The sequence below is a fragment of the Drosophila busckii genome, chromosome 3R (assembly GCF_011750605.1).
Source record: "Drosophila busckii strain San Diego stock center, stock number 13000-0081.31 chromosome 3R, ASM1175060v1, whole genome shotgun sequence".
In the NCBI taxonomy this organism is placed as follows: domain Eukaryota; kingdom Metazoa; phylum Arthropoda; class Insecta; order Diptera; family Drosophilidae; genus Drosophila; species Drosophila busckii.
Genome location: NC_046607.1, coordinates 4337820 through 4355036, shown reverse-complemented (window position 1 = coordinate 4355036; position 17217 = coordinate 4337820). Strand labels below are relative to the sequence as shown.

At 42.0% G+C, this 17217-nt stretch overlaps 1 protein-coding gene across 3 annotated transcripts in view; it reads right to left on the bottom strand.

Annotated features, from left to right (window-relative positions):
* LOC108603728 (neuroligin-4, X-linked) overlaps positions 1-17217 on the bottom strand; it is a 34397-nt gene that overhangs the window by 10142 nt on the left and 7038 nt on the right. For all 3 annotated transcript variants that reach the window (XM_017992772.1, XM_017992771.1, XM_017992773.1), the window contains 4 exons: positions 15483-15928; positions 14926-15044; positions 12400-12699; positions 5266-6273 (listed from right to left, as the gene is read on the bottom strand). In XM_017992772.1, the coding sequence (XP_017848261.1) occupies positions 5266-6273; positions 12400-12699; positions 14926-15044; positions 15483-15928 (1873 nt within the window). The remainder of the gene's footprint in view (positions 1-5265; positions 6274-12399; positions 12700-14925; positions 15045-15482; positions 15929-17217) is intronic.

Here is a 17217-nt window from a genome sequence, read left to right as displayed (position 1 = left end):
GATTTGCTTATGCATATGTTGTGTGTGTTGAGATATTTGTCTGTTTGGCAACAGCATTCAATCAATCAATCAAATATTGACAGACAGCAAGTCTATGAATGCATTGTCAATCCGCTCTGCTAAGATTGTCTGCCCTGCTGACAGGGTTATAAGCCTCGACAAATGTACAAGAGTGCAAAAGGTAAATCAGCTTTGCTGCTCAATCTGCCATCAAATTGTTTAAATTATTAACAAATTTAGCTACAGTTTTGCACTTGTACATTAAATACATTTTATTAAAGCGTCTTACAAAAGGCTGAACAACTAAACCTAATGAGGCATTAAACTGCTCTTAAACAATGTAAGCATTTATTATTATCCACAAGCGTCAGACAGCAACAACAACAACAAATATTAATGTGCCACTTGAGTGCACAGCAGCTTAAAAATGAAGTAAAGTCGAACAAGCCTTCAACTGCAATTTGGAATTCAATAACTAACAAAGCTAATAAATAGCGTTTGCCAAGTTACACATTTCCAGTGCACACTGTACAACTTTTCAGAGTATAAGAGTATGCGAGGTCCGAAAATCTCAGCACATACATTAATTACGAGCGGATTTTCGCACAGACATAAACAGTAGTTGACTTTAATATTTATAGTCTGTGTGAGTAAGAAAAATGGTGCTGCTTAAATAAATAACTGAATTGCTGTCGTTGCTCTGTTGCTGTCGACTGGCAACAGCAATAGCAGCAGCAGCTGGGCGTTTGCCTTTAAGTATGCCCACGCATAATTATATGAAAATTCGCAATAATTATAAATAATGCAAAGAGCGCTGACAATGCCAACGACAGCGAAAAACGAAACACTCTGCGCTTCCGGCAATGCCTGGCACCTGAAGCGAGGACAACAACGTCCTCGTTCTTATGCTCATCGTGGCAACGACAGCGGCAATGCGATAATGTCGTCGAGTGATGAAGCGCTGCTGCTTGCCACGCCCTCTCTACTTAACCACTACAAAATTTCCGCTTCCTTTAAGACATACCGCCCGCCCGCCCGTCTGCCCAGCACGTCACGTCAGCCCAAGACGCGTAAAATTAAATCAGCTACAGCGTGAGCAACAACAAATTCTATATAAGTGAAAAATACGCTGATTACACTACCCCTCACCAACCAGCCAACGTCTAACGCCTGCTAAGCTCAGCGTGTTGCAGCATGGATAAAATTCTATTTTGACTTGACAATTTGCCGCCAACTCCAGTTAGTGCAAGCGCTATTGAACAGCAATTAGAGCTGACGCATAAAGTGCATAAACCTGCTCAAGTAGCTGACAAATTTGTGACAATTCCTTTGACACAAGCATAACAGCAGCAAATGCAATGCAAAATTTATCACACAGATAATTGCACTTACTCGAGCTGGAGCAATGCACTGCCACAAATCTATTTTGTATGTGTTTGGGTAAGGGTTAATTGGTTGAAGCCAACGCCAATCTCATTGATGTGGGATACACGCAACTCTCATCAATCGCTTTATAGTAAATTTTAGTTACAAATTGAGTGTAAAGTTAAGCATACGCAATGGTGCACAGCTGAATGTGAAGCGAAAATGTAATGGAGCCCATTATGATATTTATATAAAGTATACTAACTTGTAATCAAGTGCAGAAACAATTTCAAATGTTAAATACTTTAGCGTGTATATTGAATTGAATCGATGCTTATTAAGATTTATGAGCGTAAGTGATCAACCTTTAACGATTCTTATGTGTTTATGGACGATTTCGTTTCTAATGCTACTTTTTAGCAAATGTAGTCAAGTATGTGCTGGCATATCTATTTATAGGTATATACAGTTATGGGCAATAGTAATGGGGGAGATAGAAAGATGCAGTTAGTGAGAATTTAATATCTTAATATAGTTAACTTGCAAAGAAGTTGTGTGCTAAGCATTTGCTGGAACTGCGAGTTCCAGCCACTGATATATGTAGAGAGACTTAAAAAACAGTCGGTCGTCAGCGATCATGAGAGCTGATGCTGATGCTCTCATTTGTCAACAGAGCTCACTCTTGCTCCACTGTCGCCTATCTGCAGACAAAGAACGATGCTAATCGGGAGCGTCGCTCTCGTGTCTTTGCGCCTAAGCAGCGCTGCTGAGCGGGAGAAAAAGTGAGAGAGCATGCAGGGCTAAGCGTATGTAGTCACTAATTGCAAGATATAAAGAAAGTTCAGTCTGACTTTGGCAGCCGAGCTGACATGACGTGCTTGACTAAGAAAATGCTGGCTAGCAATATTTTCCATATTTAATCATTTTATGTCTGCAACAAAATCTATTGTAATAATAAAATATTAAAAAGACAACAAGTAAATTTAATTGCTATCTACAATTGTTAATTATTTAATGCCCTTTAAAGCTTAAGCAGTAAGTCTAATGGTTAATCTTGCCGACACACAATATGCATCAAGAAATATGTACAAGTAATTTTAGCAAGTAACCCAACTTGTAATCCAAGTTCCAACATAATTTGGTTGCTATTCCACTTGAATTATTATTTATGCAGTTATTCATGTGTTGCCTACATAGCGGTGTTGGTGTTAAAGAAGTAAAAGCAAGTTGAGCTCTATATAAATTATAAACTATCATCAATGTGTTTCGGAGCTAATCGATTCAGATTTCAACATTTGCGCCACTAAGCCCAGCAGACATGGCTTTGATTGCTTTCACCCTTACCATAAAAAAGGCACATATCATAAAGAATTATTGTACGTGACTCATTTGGCTTTGCTGATCAAGAATAACTCAATGTTAACTGTTTGCCTGCATTTGCAAAAAGTTACGCGTTTAAATTTCTCTAACAAAACAATGACAAATTGCATGGGAAAAAAACGTAAATAAATGTTTTGCCGTTAACAATGTAACAATTTGTGCACAGTTTTAATAAAATTTCACGCAACAGTGCGCTGAATGCAGCTGATATTTTACAATAATTCAATAACAAAGTAACAAGCCAATTGGCAGCGAACTGAACTGACAATGGCAGCAGTGGCAGCAGCAGCAACAGTGTATGAAAAACTGTTATTTAGTTTACTGTTTTGCTTATCAAAACATAAAAACAAATTAGCAAAAAAACACGTTGGGCTGGCTGCACGTTGTTAACCTGTTTTGTTTGTTTATGTGTGTGTGTTTGTCGTCCGTCCCTATCGATTGCTAAAAAATGTTATTTATGAATGGAAATGTCAGCGACAGTTGGCCCGGCCCGCCCGGCTCAGCGCTAAACACAAACTCAATTGAACTTACTCAACCTGGCTGGTTGGGGCGCTGCGGGTGCTGCAATAAAAATAACATAATTCCGTTGAGCCCAGAATGCCCTTTGACCCCCAACCATGGGGACCAGCGACCACGCACGCCGCAGGCGGCGGCAACAGCAGCAGCAGCAGCAGCAGCGGGTAAGCTTTAGTTAATGTTTTCATTTTATTATGCAAGTTTCCGCGGCGCATTGGACCAGCAATAACAGTTTTATGCCATTTTTATTGTTCTTATGCGAAATACGTAATAACTAGCAAACTGTAAACGTTTTATGGCCAACTGCAAGACATTCGATTTATTTGGTAGCACAATAGTCTGTGGCAAATTATAGTTTATGCCAATTGTTTTGGAAATTGAAAATCTTATCGCATAAATCATATCGTGACTTGCGACTGACTCAACATATTTATCGTTACAATCAAATTCACTCAAGATATGACAACTCAACTGAAAATTTATTATTGTGGGCTTGAAGTGGCCTTTTATAGCGTGTGCTGGCTAAAACTGTCAATAGCTTGTCACAGCAACAGCAACAGCAACAGCAAAAACAACTGCAACAACTTGAGATTCACATTTGCCATTTAACAGCTCATCAAGCAGCAGCAGCGGCTAAAAAGGAAATCGAAGCTCAATGGTCACTTGACTCGAAGTTATGACTGCCTCTTCTATTGACACTCGAAACACACAGACTTTGCCTATATAGAATAGTATACCCGATGCGCGCTTTCAGTACAGCGCATAAATTTCGTTAAAACCTTGGCAATCAGTGAAGCATAATTTGTAAAACAATTTCCGTTTTGCTCGCCAGCGAGAGGGACTTTTGTATTGGACATGGCTTGAGCGAGAGCAGACCGGATGCGTAGCTGGAACTGTTGGCTTTTGGCATTTGGCATTTGGCATTTGGATTTGCCGTCTGCTGTCTGCGGTCAAAAGTCACAGCGAGCGTTGAACTTCTAACGAAGCGTAAATGTTATTTCAACCTCGTTTTGATTTTTGTTTCCAAAAACCGAGCCAAAGCAAACCTAAGTCCTGCGCCTATGGCCAGCTGTGTGGCTGATTAGTGCAGTTTCAATTTTCACGCGGACATATTTTCCGGCGCCAGTTCGCTCGCATATGCTGTGTAGTGTTTGCTGTCAGACTTGGGGTTGTGGGTTTACAATATTTTTGGCCATGTCAGGCACAGCACGAAGGTGCTTCAGTTTGATTGAGCAATATTTTTTTTGGCTTGCCTGGGGGTGATTTGGCATTAAATTTTGGGCATTGCTAACGTTGTTTGACAATGTTGCCTTGTCATTTAATTTTGTTTTTCTGTGTGTTTATTTTAGTCAAAGATTTCTGATTGTTTGGCAACCTAACAAGCCAGTCAGGCAGCCAGCCAGCCAGCCAGCCAGCACTACCAGCTGTGTTACCAATAGATACAAATATTAAATATACTATATATAGATTTATGTGTGTGTAGTTTAGGCAAGTCATTTGTTTTCCAGCTGCAATTTCAATACAATATTAAAGCCATGCAAAACTCGCATGTGAAGCTTTTAATGCAATTGCCAACCTTTTGATTTTCAGTTGGATTTAGCTGCAAGTGAATCTAGAGCCAAGCTGAGTGCTATTCACACGAGCAGCAAATGAAAGAGACAGAGAGAGCAGCGTACGATGGGAAAACTCAATTCATAATGAAATGAAATCTTATCATATTTCAGCTTGATTGCTACCTGCCCACAATATTGTTTCCTTCCCAGAGCAAGCTCTGCAGCTTGCACTCGCTATTCGGAGCCATATTTTTTGCACAGCATATGTAGCAGAGAGAGCAGATAAATCAACAGAAAAGCAACAAAGCAGCATAACACTTTCAACTTTCATCTTGCTTTTACTGTTTGGCTGGCTGGCTAGCAAAAAGCAATCCGTTCAATTGGATTTTGACTGCAAATTTGTGGTGAGAGCTGTTCATGCTTTAAAGCATGCTTTTGATTTTGCACTTACCTGTTGTTGGATTGTGGCGAGCGGCAGCTGCCACATTGAGATTGCGTGGCAGGGTCATGCAGTCGCCACTGCTGCCTGCTGCGCTCGTGAGCAGTACATTGCCACGACTATCGACGAGGGCGGTGCCACCACCCGCCAAATTCAAGGCGGCTGTGTTGCGCGCATAATTCAGCGTGGCCGCATGATGAAGTTGGCTTGCCTTGGGCAAAGTCATTAGGCCGGGATTGTAGCTGACGCTGCTGCCTGAGACAACAACCGAGCCAGCGCCACCTGCTGCTGTGCCTGGCATTGGCGCATTGCCGGCATTGTTGCCACGTCCAAAGGACTGTGCGCCTTTTATTTGCATATGCTCGCGCTGCTGTTGTTGTTGTTGCTGCTGCTGCTTGCTGCTGGTGCTATAAGTGACATTGGCCATGTTATCTGGCGCTTTGTTCACATCCATGACACTGCCAGAGCCACCCGCCTGCTGTGACTGCATGCCACTGTTGCCGCCGCCGCCGCAAATGTGCGACGGCGGTGGCGCCGCCTTGGATGCCTCATTGGCGGCGGCTGCGGCAGCAGCGGCTGCCTGCAACAGCATTGCCGCCTGACCTGCCTGATCCTGGCCATGACTCTCAACATCCACAATGACATTGGCGCTCTGCGAGTGGCCCATGTGATAGTGGGCATGCTTGATGGGCTCCGGCGGATACGGCACCTGCTGATGCATGCTGCGCTGCTGATACTGTTTCTGCAGCGTCTTCACCTCCAGCCGCGTCTTGTCGCGCTGATAATACACGCCCGCGAATATGAGCACATTCAATATGAGCAGACTGCAGCCGATGGCAATTGTTACGCTCAGTGCGGTGGAGTAGGCTGCATAGCCCGCGGCCTCGAATCCGGATGCCAGCGTGTCTGTGGAGGCGTTCGCGAGTGTTGTGGGCGCAAATACGCCGCCGCCGCCATTCGCCGTGTAGTTGCCGCCAATTGGTATGCAGGTCGTATACATGTTTGGCTCCACGGTGGTAACTGCAACAAAAGAAAACAACAAAAGTGAGTTAGTGGGCTGTCAAAAACTGTGGCAAGGGGTTAGGCAATTACAAATTGCTTGGGTGCTGCGCTACGCTACGTATGAGTAATATGTCAACTGTGTGTGTATATTACTCATACGACGCGTGTGCTTTGTAACTGCAAATTTGATTCATATGCCAGCGTGTGTGCACAACTGTCCAAAATGGCTTGAAAAAGGCTTGAAAGCTTTTTTGCCTCTAAAACCTACAACAATTAGTTTTCCATTGTTCAGCGTGCGCTTTTTAAAAACTTTTTTTGAAAACTATATACTTAGCTTTATTTACTTTACGGCGCGTGTTGTGTGTTGCATACAAAGCGTAGCGTAACATGCAAATGTGTAACAAAAACAAATGCTTTGATGCTCACTGAATTCAACATGTATTTGTCAATGCGCTCAAGTGTCTGTTGTATACTTTGCTGTTGCTTTGTCTGTTTTACTGCTGCTGTGCCTCAAGTGCTACCTACTCTTGGCATTGTTTTATGCCAAGTACACACGTTGAGTGCGTAACTGTCTGTCTGTCTGTGTGTGTGTGTGTGAGTCGCATGTCTGTAAAGTTTTGCTTTTCAATTTTCTGCATATCAAGCAATTCAGTAAACTTCTGCACAAGATTAAAGACTTTGGCTACGTATTTTGAATACATATTTGTATAAAAGCCGTGCAACAATAAATTTCAGTGCTCATTGTCATATTGCTGCTGCTTTGTGTGTGTCTTTTTCTTTGGAATTCGCCTTGTTCTCTGCCATATTGTGTGAAAAGCCGCAGCTGGCCAGTGACGACTTAGAGCTTTATTTTATTTCCATTTTAGTCTAATGCTAAAAATATTTCGAAAGTTTTTGCTTAGCTCAAGGCGTTGAAGCATAGCAGTCAATCCTATTATCAAATTTACGTTGTCCTTTTATACCCTTCATTACATTTAATTGGGTATGCAAAAAGAAAGGGCAATTGTAGCAATTAAAAGTGTTGTATAAATTATCAAGTTTAAGTTAGTCTAGAGCAAAGCGGAGTTTGTAGCAATATTCGTGGAAAATTCATTTAACAACTAATTTTCCAAGAATCCATACTACAACTAATGAAGCACACATTGGCTTTGATTTCTATAAATTTCAAAATTGCTGGAGTTTCATGCTCATAAAGTGAAACAGTAGTGTTTAGAATTCATTTCTATTTCAAATTAATTTTCACATGAATTTTTGGCAAAGGGTGCTGCATAGTCAACTTAGCCTTTCCTTGCTTTGCTTGCCAATTAAGTTCTGAGCATATTTTAGCTATCAACTTGGTTATGCTTGAAGAGCCTGTTGATAATCACCACGTTGGAATAAGCATGCCACAAGCTGTCCACTTAAACGCACCAAGTTTAGTTATGAGTGCTCACAGATTTATTTCTTAGTTACTTACACCACGCATAAGTGGTCGCGTCCGGCTGTCTATGGGAAATTGATGGTGCTTGACGGCGGCCTGAAGTAGCAAATACTCAAGACCCTCGCATATGATAGCGCACACACAGTCGACGTTATGCTAAAATGCCAGCAGGCAGATAAGTTGTTGCCCCTTTGGGTAATGGAAAGTTACCCGCAGCCATGTTGTTCAGCTGTTCGGCTGGGTTGAGCTATTTGCTAAAATATAAGCGCTTTATCAAAACGCTCCATTTTGGCATTTACTGAAGAATACGTTATATTCATGTCCTACCTCTCGTACTCGTTGAATCCGCTCTTAATTTTAATTTCGTTTTCATTTTATTGCAAAAGGCGAGCAAGCGCTTGAGTTAAGGCCAACGACAACAGCAACAAGAACAACAAAATGTTTGGCCCGCATGCGTTCAAGGACCCTAGATAATTATGTACGAGGACACATGGCCAAAAGCAGAGCCAAATAACCAACAGCACAGCGCAGAGCAAAAAGGAAAATGAGCTTGCCTTGGCCTGGTCGAGTACCTAGCGTGCCCCCGAATCTCGTAGCCTACTGCTACTGCTGCTTAATGTGCCTTTAATTAGTGGAATGACAAAAAACCCAACCATAAAATCAACTTAGCTTGCAAATGCTCATGCTGCCTGCTCTGCCACTGTCTGTCTACGTCTTTTCGAATGCTTGGCATGCAAAATGTTTTGCAATGTTGGGCAGCCCTCAATTAAATGACCTTGCATAAATTAGATATCAGCGCAAGCAGCAGCAACAGCAGCTGATGCTACCTTCCCCAACCCATCCAAGCTTTATGACAGAGCTGCCAAATAGCCAAGCATTTAATAAGTGATTACCCAGCAAAGCTAACTGACTGCCTGGCTAGGGGCTTGGGGGCTGGTGGTATTTCAATTTGCCCTCGACTTATTTGTGGCTTATAGTTTATAACATTCCATCACCGGTGACTGTTTAAAGCTACTTGCACCTAACTTTATGTAAATTTTCGAAGCAAAAAATGTTGCCTGAGCTGCCTTGAGTTACGAGCAGAGTCCACGTGTTGACTTAGCATAGCTGCAAGCTTTTCATTTTCAACCAAATTCAGGTCAGTTTAAGCTTTAAGTTATGAGCTGCATCAAAGGCATTTGCTGTTAATATTGGCAGCTTTAGAGACTTGCAAAGAAACAAGACTGCGTTAATTGTTAGAAAACTTTAAACGTGTCGCAGCTGCTAGCAAACTGTGCGTTAAAATAATTTGTAGCAAGTGCTGTTCGTTTTTTTTTTTAATTTGAAAGAAAATAGTTGTAGCTTTTATTGATTTTCTTGCAAAATGCAGAGCAAAAATTTCATTTTAATTGCAGAGCCAGCAAACTGATTTCCCATTGAAACTAACTCATTAGAATTTCCACTCTTTTGGCTTCACGCTCACACACATAGACAGACAGACAGACAGGCAGACAGACAGTGGAGCACAAGCTGTTTGAGGCATACAATAAACAATGAGTAGTAGCTGTTGTATATCTACTACTGGCAGCCGCCACGCCCTTCAATAAACAACTTGAGCGATTTACCAAAAACCAAACGAGCACAACAACCCAACAGCAACAACACTTCAAAGTGGGAAATAAGTTAGCGTGGGTATCATACAAAGGCAAACGAAATCAACAACAACAACAAGAGCAGGAACAAAAAGTTGAAAGTTTCTGCAAGGCTGCACGACTTTTTAATGCTCTTTGGCAACAACAGGCAGTGAGTTGCATGCAACATCAAACTGTTAGTGTGGCATACCTCGCTGCCTCTGTATTTTTAACTAGATAAACTCAAGCTAAGCACTTGAACAGTTTTTCCTCTGCTGACCGACTTTAACTGCAGTCTTTCAACGCTTTTTGCTCTGCTTCGCTTTGTGCTGTGGGTTGCGTCTTCAGCTTCGATTTCTGTGGTTGCTTTGTTTACATAGACTTGGCTTTTGTATGGTTTTTTTTTCGGCTTTTAGTTGCATACTTTTGTGCGTTTGGCTTGCTTTTTACTTATTTTCGAGCTTACAGACTTTTATTCTTTTACTTGGCTCGTCTCGGCACTACGAGGTGACAACAGCGCCCAGAGAGTTCCAATGGCGCACAGTTGGCAAAGTCAACGCCAAAATGAAAAACATGCCAAAGTGTGTCGAGTTCATATGACACGAGGACGCAAAGTCGGTCTGACTGGCTGCCTGCCTGGCCTCGACTGTCGTCGGCATGACAGCTGTTTGTCGCATCTCAGCTCGCTCGCTCGCAGTGCTGCGCTTCCTTTCACAGTGGTTTCCTTTCAAAATTTGCTACCCAACTCGCAGCTCGCACTTGTCGCCCAACTCGATGCCCTTTGCCTGAGTTTTGTTTTTTGATGGGCGCTCTGCTCTTAGTTTTGTAACATTGCTGGCTGGCGGACTAATTGAAATGAGCAGATTGTTTGCTCTCCCGACAGCTTTGCTCAGCTGTTTAACTTGCTCAGCTATGCCGCTTGTGTATGACTTGGCTAACAGCAATGATTAGTTGGGAGTTCATTGGCTTGGCGGCAACTTCAACTTGGCGCTAGCATAAGTGCATGTATTTTATAAATATTGCATTGCAGTTCAATTTCCAACTATGAACTTTCGTAATGGCATTTACTTTCGTAATACTTCGAAACTTTAGCTTTAAATTGACAATTTTCCAGCACTTTGTGTGAAACACCTGCAAGCTGCTTTCATGTGCTCTCTCACACAAGTACTTTGGATTGCAGCAAAGCCAACACTTCAATAACTTTTAATTTACACTACTTGCGCCTGCCATACCCCCGCCCCCACTAAAGCAAAGCCACGCCCTCACTGCTGCCCATAGCTAATGCATTTTGCATTGACCAACTGCAACTGCTCTGTGCGCTGTGTGCTCTGCTCAGCGCTGAGCTGAGTGCAAGCTAAAAGTTTCGCTATGAAATTGACTGTCTTACTTTTGACTTTGAGATAAGCGCAATGTTAGCTGAGGGTTCGGCGCTTTTACAAGCATTTGGTGTTTGTGTTGCATGCAACGCGCTAAGGGGACGACTAGCGACTAGCAGCTGTGTGTGGGACAGTTTATGAAAAAATTACAGAAGGCAGCAGCAGCAGCATCAAAGTTTGCTGTTAATTTAGGGTAAGTGTTGAAAAACTTCTACAACGAGCTTTATATAAACTGGCTTAATGAGTTTTTTGAAGCTCTGCTTAAGTGCATGAAAAAAAAATAATAATAATGCTAAGAATGTGTAGAGTTGTCATTTGTGTTAAAGCCCCAAATGCGTCTTAAGATGAGAGCTCAAAGGCAAAAAGCAAAAAGTGAACGACACATGGAGCATATGAGCATTAAGTTAAAGCAAAAAGGTTACACACAAACGTACACACACACACATGCGAAGAGAGACAGACTACAGTTGAGTGCATTTTCAAAAGTCAGCACTCGACACAATATAAATTCAAAAGCCAAAAGCAGCACGAAATTTCAATAAGCTGAAGCTAAAAGCGAGCTGCGGCACAGCTGGGGGCTCAACTTAAGGTCAGTTGGTCACACAAAATGGAAACGTCATGGACCCGGGACCCCGGACCCGAGCACAAAATGCCAACTTTGCAATTTGCAATTTAACTTGAAAGACCACTAACTGTAACTGTAGCAAACAGCAAAGCAAAGCTCAAGTAAAGCGCAGGCCCATAGCCAACGCCAAAGCCAAAGCGAAAGCCAAAGCAGCTGCCAAGCATAAGTAAACAAATATTTTGCAAGGCGCAAAGCCCAGCCCCAGCCCGTTCCTCCTCAAACTCAAGCCTACCACACACTGAGCCAAAGTGTTGATTTGGAGCGTAGTCTATGTGCTTAAGCCAACAAGAAAAAACCCCTAAAAATATATATATATAAATAAAAAGTAAAGAAAAGCAAATGTACTTGGCAACAGCATTTGTAGTTTTTGAATTGGCAGCCCTTTTTCGAGCGAACATGGCGTATGTGTTATATTTTCTATTTGTTGCCTTGTACCAAATTTATTTGCTGGTTGCACATGTGCGTGCTTAAATAACTAGACTTTGATTAACATTATTTGTATGCATAAACAAAAGCATTTCACACACACACACAAGCAAAATTTATAATTTAATTAGAGCTGCAAAAACTTTTCAGCACTGCATTGATCTAATTTTCATATTCAGCACATTACAAATTTTGCAATTAAGGCAAACTCTGACTGCTTGGCCGTAGGGTCTGACTGCCCAAAAGGGAAATCAGCAGTGGTTAACGAAAACAAATTTCAGCTGTATGCTGCTGCTAAGGTGAATGTTAAATTGCTGAGTCTGTCCTGAGCTTATGTACCTTTGTCAAAAACACAAGCACATAAGCCGACAGCGACTCAAGAAAATGTAATTAGAACTTGCTACACAAATGATGAACGACTTGCAAATACACTATAGTAAATAAATAAAGCGCACAAAGTAAATCAAGTCAGTTAAGGTCAAACCTAAAGCTGGGCGCCACTGTCTGTTTGTCTCTCTCAGCACCCTGGGGCGCGCTCACTCGATGTGAGCTTACAATTTGAGCATTCTGACGTTGCCTGTGCCTGTGCCTGGCAACTTTGACTGTTGGCCTTTTGGCATTTGCCACTGTCAGCTACGCATTTTGGCATTTGTTGCATTTGAATTGTTTAAATATTGTGCTACTTACCACCCAGTATGCCATTCAAATAGGCCGAGGCGTTCAGGCCGCGTCCCTTCATCAATTGCTCGTCGATAAGCAGCAGACGCGACGAACTGGATGAGGTGGAGCCCGTAGCGCCGCCTGCTGCGAGACCGAACGGGTCTGGCTTAACGGGTCCCTCGTACAAGTCCATATCATCATGATTGCGAAATAGATTGTGCCGTGCTATAACATCCTCCATCCCAGCACGATGTAGCTCGGGTATCAGGCGCAGCCAAATCGACAGTTGATGTGCTCGAAAGTGATTCTTAATGCGCGGCTTCATGCCTTTTAGATATATACAACATTTTTTTTTCGTTGTTGTTCAGTTCGTCGTCAATGTGAGTAGGATTTTTATGTTGGAAAATATACATGCAAAGAAGTAAACAAAAGCGTTAATGTAAACATATTTATCTATATATGTGTGACAGGCGGCATTCAAGCATGCAAATTGCCACCTTGCCAACTATTTTAGCTGTTGCTGCTGCTACTGCTGCTGCTGGTTGACTATCATAGCTCTTGCTGCTGTTGATGTTGTTGTTGTGCTGAAACGCTTTTCAGTTATTTGCATGCCAAAAAAGGTGAAACACTTGTCGCAATTGAGTAGGGGCTAGCAAATCCCCATACCCAAGTGCTTTATGCTTGAATTCTCACTTTGCCAGCTTGTCTAGTCTAGTCTTGATGTCTTGTTTGCTTAAGTGACAGAGCGATACACAACTGTTTAATATTTGATGCCATTAGCTGGGTCACGTTGGGTGGCGCTTCGTTTACTTAGGGCTGAAACAATGAGGCCAAGCCTTTGCTTGCTCAAAATGTGAAATAGATTTAAGGCCAGCAACAAGTATACGACATGTAAAATGCACACTAAGAAAAAATTGAACTGAAAGGCAGCAAATCAATTGAAACCTGCCAAGCGCTCAATGACAACACGTCGCTTGAAAATAATTCACAGCTTATTATAGCTAACTACTAACTACAATATAAATATGAGCTTGTCATGTATTTACTGCTTTAAGTCTATTTTATAAAATTGCCAAGTAGCTTTATCAAAAACATTAGCTGCGCTGCAAGGTATCGCTTTGAACTCTCAGGCACGCACAAATACGCTTAAATATGGATTCCAATTCTGAGAACTCAGCTAAGCTTTGCTGTGTGCGTTCGAAAGTCAAGTGAATACATAATCATTGCATTCACTTGAGAGCTGCATAATTTACGCAACAGAACTTTTTGAATTCAATCTATCTAAAGAGCCTTAACTTGCATATTTATGTGTTAGTTATGCTTTAGTATGTGTGGTGTACTTCAACTGCAAGTACGAACCTTTTGTGCGCACAGATGTGTGTGGCTGAGATTCTGATATAATTTGATTCGTTTCATTTCAATTTTGATTTCAAATCAAAGCATATACGAGCGTATACAATGCCTTTTACAACTACAAGCAAATATGCGTGTATTGCGTGTCAATGGCGCGTGTGTGTGTGTGTGTGTGGGCGTCAGCTGTCCCTATTGCCTCTGTGTGAATCTTTTCAATTAAAATCAAACAAAAAGCACTTTACATAGCAGTTATATACACATAACTGTATTCTCTCAATATGTGCGGCTGCTGCTGCTCACGTGTGCGTTAAGTGCGTGCTGTCAGTCGGTTTATGGCTTACTCAGAATCAGTCAAGAAATTCGTGCCCGAATATCCATTGGCCTCCAAAGGCAAACAGCAGCCCAACAGGGGCTGCAGAACTTATTCTAAATACTCTACTTTAAACAGCAATATTACGCATACGCATTGTTCTCAAGTAAACAGTCATGTTTTTGCAGAGCATACGCGCATCTCGTTCCTTCTTTTTGGCATTTTCTGTTATTGTTAATGCCTGTCGCTGAGCACAAAAGGTGTGCAAAATGTGAAATTAATAACATTTGTATACATTACAGACGACACAATGGCATCATAAAGTTTAATGCATATGCGTATAACATTGGCTGGCTATTGCCTGTAAAATCAAAGACGAAGTGGTGTATGCACGACTAATTTGTATAGCAAAATGACTGAGCGTAAGTTAACCGTTGAGCATACTCTTTTGTAGCTGATAGCCACTTGTCTGTGCGTTAGCTAACCTTCAAAAGTCACTGGAGGGTAACCTGTGCTTACCTCTCACTCACTCACTCACACTTTGCCACACTTCAGTTGTATATAATTTTTTATGCTACTTCAATTTCACAAAATCTACAACCCTCGATGTTGGCTTTGCATATAAGCCTTGTGCCGCCTGCCTGTTGTACAAAAAGCTAAAACATATACAGTCATATACAGTTCATACATATATTTTTGACTTGTTTAAAATTTAAATTAAATTTGTTGCTGCCCTTTTTAAAGCAGCAGCAGCATTCTGTGAAATTGTTGTTACTGTTTGTGTAAGCTAATGCTGTGAATGGCTTTTAACAAAGTGTTTTTTTATGTATGCAGCAGCGGCAGCATTTTAGCCAACTTTTAGCTGTACACAAAACTTGTTTTCAACTCACCTATTTCAATATACTTTTGATGCAATGGATCATAATTCTCCCAGGTGATGCTGCGAAAACGATTGCGCTCCTTTGAAATTGGCAGCACCGAGTCCTGGCGATGATGTTCGTTAGGATTGCTGTGCAGCGAAAAAAGAAGAAGCAGAAAAAAACGTGAACGAGAGACAAGTTAGCTGACAGTTGAGTCTAAAATGCATTTCAAAACAGTTTGCTTTGGCTGCAATTTGTTGTTAGTTTTTGTGCCTGCGCAAATAGAAAATGCTTAAAAAGCAAAAACTTTTGCTTGCTTTATGACAGCTGTGTGAGTGTGGCGCAGGTGTTGTAAGTCTGTTGTACTCACACACAGAGATACAAACAAAAACACTTTACTTGTCGCATTCTCTGGGCGAACAATCAGGCATAAGTGTTGCACACGAGAGAATGGCACAAGAAGAAGAGTCGCTTGGTCGCTTCGTCGCTTGGCTGGCAAATTAGCCAAAGTGGCTTAAAGCAGCGTTGGTGACTCTGAACAATGGGGCGTATGCGTCATGCGCACTCAACCAACCCACTCAACTTACCCAGTGCGCGCAAAATTCGTCCAGTATATCATCACAGCCTCGGACAATGCGGTCTCCGATTTGGTGTAGTTTTGCGGAAAGTGACTAAAGCCCTCGACAAGCGGCGCTCCAAATATATAGGGCAAATCCTCGCCATGCACCGTACCCATGCGCTGTGGATAATCTCCATCCTTGGTCTGATAATCGAACACATAGAAATAACAACGACCCGACGGCTGCATCGAGCCCGCTGAAGTGGATGCAGCCGCATTAACGCCGCTAGGCGTCGCTGAGCCGCCGCCGCCGCTGCTGCTGCTGCTCGCTGGCGGCGAATTGGCGGCCAATATATCTCCAGTGCGCACAATTGGCGCCACAAATTGGGCATCGGATAGCGCCGCTACGGCCGTGTCGCGTGTGTTGATTGGATGCTGCGAGGTGCGATCCCAGTCGGTGTACTCGTTGACAATCTAAACGAAAAGGCAACTTATAAGTTACATATATATTTTTATTTAATTTTACAAAACTTTGGGCTTAGTACGTTTTTTCGTGCTGTGTGCACATGTTTTATGCATGTTCGTGTGTGCAGCAGTCTGCGCATGTATATGTGTCAACGCAAATCCTGGCAGGATTACAAGCGGATTTTTGCGGCTGTTTTCTCGTTTTGCATGCAGCAGCTTTTATTATTATTTTTACGTACTTCAGTGTGGTGGTGGCGGCGGCTACAAAATCGATGCCATGCATATTTTTAAACGCCGCAAACCACTAAACTGACTGCACTGCTAGCTTTATTAAATGACAAAACAAACTACTATAAGCTGTGAAATGTGCATAACATTTAAGGCTCAGCTAGATTAGTCGAGATATTACAGGCAGTAACTACTCGATGTGGCTGCACTTCTTAAGATTACGAGCAACTATAGAAATGCTTGGCGTAATACTATATGACATTACTGAATGCATTATAAACCTCATTACAGTGAGCTTGACTTTTCTCTGTATGTGTGTGTGCACTGAGAGATATTGCTAAGGGCTCGCATAATGAAGTAAAATAAATACGAATGTATGTGTATGCGTAATAATCGTGATATATATGCGTTGGCAATTTACGACTTTCTTCACAAATACGTCGCATGTGTGTATGTGTGTGTGCACTTAAAACACACACACACACACAAATGCACGTATACTTGCGTTTTAATATGGCAAATGGTGACAACGTCGAGCGACGAATAAAGATGAGACCAAGTACGAAACTGAATGTTCTGACTGTTCACAGTTGTTGCTGCTGCTGCTGCTGTTGCTGCTGTTGCTGTGATTTGGGTTAAGTGTAGCCTGTGCGCATTTAAGTAGGTGTGTGTGCCACATGCATATATAGAGAGATCTATGTATATGCAAGTCGCATATATAAGCAACACATACATACATACAAACAAATATGTAAATGCTTGTTTATATGCCTGCGCCAGTGTCCTTGCCAATGCAAACACTGCCACACACTCCTACACAATTATAACACACACACACACACACACATGCAGAGTCACACATTTGCCAAATAAAGCGTGTTAATGTTTTGGCTGCAATGGCGTGTTAACTGCCTTCCATTTTGCTCGCTTGCGCATTACAGCAAAACACAGAGACAGCGCCAACATAAATGGAAAGTATATGCCATATAATAAAATGTGAAAAAACAACATGAAATTCGCAGGACCTTGCAAGCGTTGATCATACGCATACAATTTATAATTACGAGCAC